General features: G+C 34.9%; 1 protein-coding gene across 1 annotated transcript; it reads left to right on the top strand.

The window, feature by feature from the left end:
* Nucleotides 7-3,772, top strand: LOC107638323. The gene is made up of 6 exons (XM_016341541.2): nt 7-97; nt 1,499-1,798; nt 1,957-1,987; nt 2,121-2,134; nt 2,241-2,291; nt 3,116-3,772. Exons 2-6 carry the CDS (start codon nt 1,559-1,561, stop codon nt 3,383-3,385), a joined length of 606 nt encoding a protein of 201 aa, XP_016197027.1. The 5' UTR covers nt 7-97; nt 1,499-1,558; the 3' UTR covers nt 3,386-3,772.

Below are 4,863 nucleotides of genomic sequence, written 5' to 3'. Positions count from 1 at the left end.
TTCGCGTTCGTCTGGAAGCCACGTTGCTCTGCTTCAAACTCTGCGACCAACCCGCGCGCTCCACCTAGCCGTCGAACTGCTCTCTTTTGTCCCCGCCGTAAGTTCCCTAAACCCGCCACCAGACAATACACTCACACAACACCAATACTCTGCTTCAAACTCTGCAACTTCTGATTTCTATTACAATAAGTAACTATTAGATTTGGTAGTGGTTTGGATTTTTTCATAGACTGAATTATGTTCTCTGCTGTATCACATTGATATTAAGCTTTGAATTCTCTTATTTCGTTTTAATTTTACCGCACTCAACATGTTTGATGAAATGCTCTAACCATATTTCTGGTTGGTTTTATAATTTCTAGCGTTTAGAAACTTAGTCAGTTGATTACATGTGAAATTAGAATAATTGGAACTTAGTAATTAGGAAATTTTAGCTGCACAAATAGCATCTTTGCAGAAAACACATTAGCATGATGATTCCACTTGCATTAGTGTTATTCTGGTAAATTTTAACTGTTATTGTGAACTTGTTAATTTGGCTAGTTGGCCATAGTCCATGGTTTCAAAGCTACAATTCTCAGAATGCATTGAACCTTGAATCTCTATCATAAAGGGTTTCACCTTTATTGTTCTTATTATAATGCATGTGCTACATTTAGGCCACAGTACCATTTTCCCTTATTAGCTAACCACCCATTAGTCTTTTCTCTTGTTTCATGGCTTAAGTGGCAAACCACAATTCACCACATGTGAACCTTGTGGCACCACAACCATCACTAACCATAATGCTTAAGTTAAATAGTTTATATGCTTAGTTCTTAGCACAATAAGAAGGATAGTTCATAGTTTATATTCTTAAGTTAAATAGTTTATATGCTTGAGTTTGTATTGACTATAAAAAATAAATAAACTGATTATCTCTTTTTGATATGGGGTGTATAAAGTGTACCTGTTTGTTAAAGGTGATAAATTACTTAATATTCATTTATGTTAACTTTTTACTTAATACTAATTAATTATTAATTGCTATCTTTTTTTAATTTGAGGATTGAATCTTGACCTTCAAACCTTTAATAATGATGAAGATGTGGAAAGTGATCAAGAATAAGGATTGAAGACTCTTTTATATTTAATGATGTAATATTTTTATTATGGTGTTAAATTTGTAGTGATCAAACATTAACTTTCTTTAATTTCAAATTATTTGACATTGTGTGAATTTTATGTTTGTATTTTAATTTAAGTATGAATTTTAAGTTTTTATCTTAAGTTATATATGAATATGTAAAAATTAAAATGTTATTTAATTTTTATAGGGGTGGGTAGGGATGAAAGGAGGGCGGGGCGGGGTCGGCTAGGGCTAAAACCCACCCCACTGCCACCCCTAGTTGCCGCCTCCTCTTCTCAGTATGTTTTTGCTTGTTTTTGTTTAATTTTGTTTTGTTCTAGAGGGTAACGTTCTGGTTTTTGTTAAACTTTGTGTTAAATAACATTTCAGTTACACCCTCCAGCATCAGCAATCCAACCAGAAAAGCACAAAATAAAAAAAGAAAAAAGAATGCAGGCTCTGACCCTGAGCAAGAGGCTCTCTGCATCCAAGCCTCTCTTCAGAATCTCTCCTAACCTCATCACTCAATCATCAACCACCTCCTCCTCTTCCACCACCTCTCCGCCACCTTCGTCACCGATCTCTACCACAGATGGCGGCTCCTCCTGCCATCCCTTGGCTCTCCTCAGCTTACTCCGCGCTTCCAGGTCCGCTACCCAAAGCCTCCGAACTGGTGTCTCCAGATCTGACGTAAGCATCACCGTTTCCTCGATTCTCTTGTATCGCTGTCATTTTCTTGCACGATTTCTTGTGGCAACACTGATAGTTAGCAAATACTGTTAGAATATTTTAGTTTTCGTTGTTTTCTTGTTCTCATGATTTATGTTTTTTCCCTGCTTATGGTGCAGGTTAGAGATGTGAATCTCGCTGGAGGCCAAGGTTGCGATTTTTATTTCTTTGTTGTTATTTGCTGTTTCTGATTTAGTTTTTGAGATATTTATTGTCACTGATGACTTCAATTTGTGTTGCTATGGTGGTGGTTGATGTGGACGTGTGGTGTGTGTGCTTTTAGTGCGCGCTTATGAGGTACTACTTATTAGTTATTACTATTTGATTGATAGAGAAGTTGGTTGGGTTGTAGGTTTTAGTTAAAGATTTTTGTCTAATGTGTCATTTGATTAAATTTCACTAGGTTCTGAAACTTTATCGCCCCAGTTACGGAACCGGAATAGCAACTTTCAAGGTTTCATTCTGAGATTTCATATTTTTTGCTCTTAGCAGATTTCTTATTTGATATGATTACTGTTGCATGTTATGCTTCCTTCAGCTGTTTTATCTTGATTGAACTACTTCAACTAATCAATGGATTGATTCATCTTAATGAAGGATTTCATTCTTTTGCTAATGTTTGAATTGGAGTGTTGTGTTGTGCACACATTTGTACATATCTGTTCAACTTGATAAAATAAGGAAATAGAATTAGTAAGGATATTGAAAGTGTGATTTTTGTCAGTTGAAGGAACTATTATTGCTAGAGGCTTTCATGTAATTTTTAATATCCTAAGTTAAGGGGAGGGTCTTTTGGACATTTTGTTTGGGGATAATCTTCTGGGAATTTCTTCACTCAGAGAAATAGCTTGGCTTTTAGAGCCAACTTTGTTTCCACACTCCAGTGTCTACCTTATAATATGCTTGGGAAGTGGGACTGCTTGGATAGTGGAACATTTTCATAAATTATCAAGAACTTTTTCCCCCTCTTCTGAGCAAGATGTTGAAGGAAGTGGATAGAAAACGAAAAGCTTTTATTTTGTGTATGCCTATTATCTCAAGTTCTCAACAATGTTTGAGAGATATATCTGCAAAGCTGTTTGCTCCATGCAGAATCCGTTTTGCTCTATCATAGACAACAACAAAGTTTCTCCTTTCTTTTTCTATCACTAGATGTAATGGCCTGGCAATAGTGTGCTAAGTAGTAACTTTCCTTAAAACTACTACCATATATGTTAATGCTGCATCTTAGATTGTAAATGCTTCAGTCTTGTTAAACCATGTGACAATGTCTCCCAGGTTCAGCCTCACGGTGCAGCTGGTTATGCCACTGCTACTACTACTGGCGATAGCATCCAGAGGTTAGTTGGTGTAAATTCAAAGCATTCAATGATAAAATTGATTTTAGTTTCAGTTTTTCAAGCATCACCATCTTCTGTTGTATTAATATGCTTATTTCTTGGCCTGATTGCTGAGACTAGTGGCTTTTCTGGGACCTTGTTTGTTGGAATTTTCAGTTTATATGTAAATATAGTCATAACTGCTATTTTTAATAGAATAAAAAAATAACATTCTTGGATAGTTGAAGGGGAAAATATGCAAGAGGATAAGACATGTTGAGTTAGCATCTATGAAGCATGAATGCAGCCTATTGATTTTTCTTTTTATCTTTTTATCTTTTGGAGCAATTTCAGACCACATCTTGTCATGAAAGCCCAAAATAAAAAACTTTTTATTAAAGGGGCATAGAAATAAAGACTTATTTTATTAAAAGGGCATATAAATAGAGGATACCAATTTTATTAAAAAAAAAAAAGAAAAAAAAAATCTTAGATACCAAAGATGTATACAACATGCTCCATTTTTTGGTGAGGGACTTAGAATCGATACCTTGTCTGTGTTGGATTTATTTCTTTGATTTTGGTGTGTAGTCAATTATGTGTCTGTCTCTGTCCATGTTCGAGTCCCTGCCCCATAGGTTACCATTAATTTCATTATCAGAACACTGTGCCTGAACATTCTTCATTTTTGTTTGGATAACTTGCTGTTAATTAATCTAGAAGGATGACCTTTAGTGTATTCATAAAAGAAATCAATTTAATCATCACAGATCAAAATCCACCCACCTCAATGTTGGCAACAGAAGAATCTTGCTCAACCCTAGAAACTTGCTTTTGCATCTATCTCTTTCCAATCAAGATTTTTAAACCTTGTCGTCCTAATTTTAGGAGTATTAATGATTTTCATCGTCATCCATGTGACGTGATATTGTTTTGATTTTTGAACTGCTACCATAAAACACTTCTCCATATGCCAATCCTTAAGTATATACCCTGCAACTGAATCTGTGAAGCTTCACCTAACAAACATGGTTAATTCCTTTCATGTTTACAAAGGCTCAAAGCTACAATAATTACTTATTGCACTCATACACTTTGGTGCTTGTGATTTATTGAGTAATGTTAAAATGTTTGGGTGTCTTCGATGACGTCAAATCTCTTCTGGATCATGAAACATTTAACTGGAGGTTAGGTTATATGAGGTTACGAAATAAAAATTAACACAATGTATTCCGTGTCGTCGTCCTTCAATTTTAATCAACTTGGCCACTGCTGAAGCAGTTGTGTTCATTAGTTTTAATTTGTGTAATATTGGCTTCAATATCACGTTGATCGATGTTTCCAGCACATATTATTTTTTATTCTAAGGGCCGAATGATTTGGGGGCTTTAGCCTGGATTTGAGTGGATATCTTTGTGAGATAAAAATCCAATTGTAGAGTAAATAGTGTGTGTTGGATGAGATGTTCGTTTTAACTTGCCTCCCCCCTTCTTTTCTCAATACGTCTTTACGAGTTTGATCTAGTTCATTATGCAGCTAAATGCATTAGCTATGATAAAGAAAGAGGAAAGACGAAGGCACATAATATAATAGCTACAAATAAAGTTTGAAAAAAAAATAGAAAATATTAAAATGAAGATATAAACCATTTAATTAGAAAAAAAACACCATTCTCTTATTTTGTTTTAATTGACATCAATCTTCATC

Source organism: Arachis ipaensis, chromosome B04 (assembly GCF_000816755.2).
Source record: "Arachis ipaensis cultivar K30076 chromosome B04, Araip1.1, whole genome shotgun sequence".
Classification (NCBI taxonomy): Eukaryota; Viridiplantae; Streptophyta; class Magnoliopsida; order Fabales; family Fabaceae; genus Arachis; species Arachis ipaensis.
This window is presented reverse-complemented; position numbering and strand designations above follow the sequence as displayed.

Excerpts from the sequence above, each read along its gene's own strand:
- LOC107638323 (XM_016341541.2), top strand. The coding sequence starts at position 1,559 with ATGCAGGCTCTGACCCTGAGCAAGAGGCTCTCTGCATCCAAGCCTCTC. Across the intron at positions 1,799-1,956 it reads CTGGTGTCTCCAGATCTGAC|GTTAGAGATGTGAATCTCGC; the intron begins GTAAGCATCACC and ends CTTATGGTGCAG. Across the intron at positions 2,292-3,115 it reads CCGGAATAGCAACTTTCAAG|GTTCAGCCTCACGGTGCAGC; the intron begins GTTTCATTCTGA and ends AATGTCTCCCAG.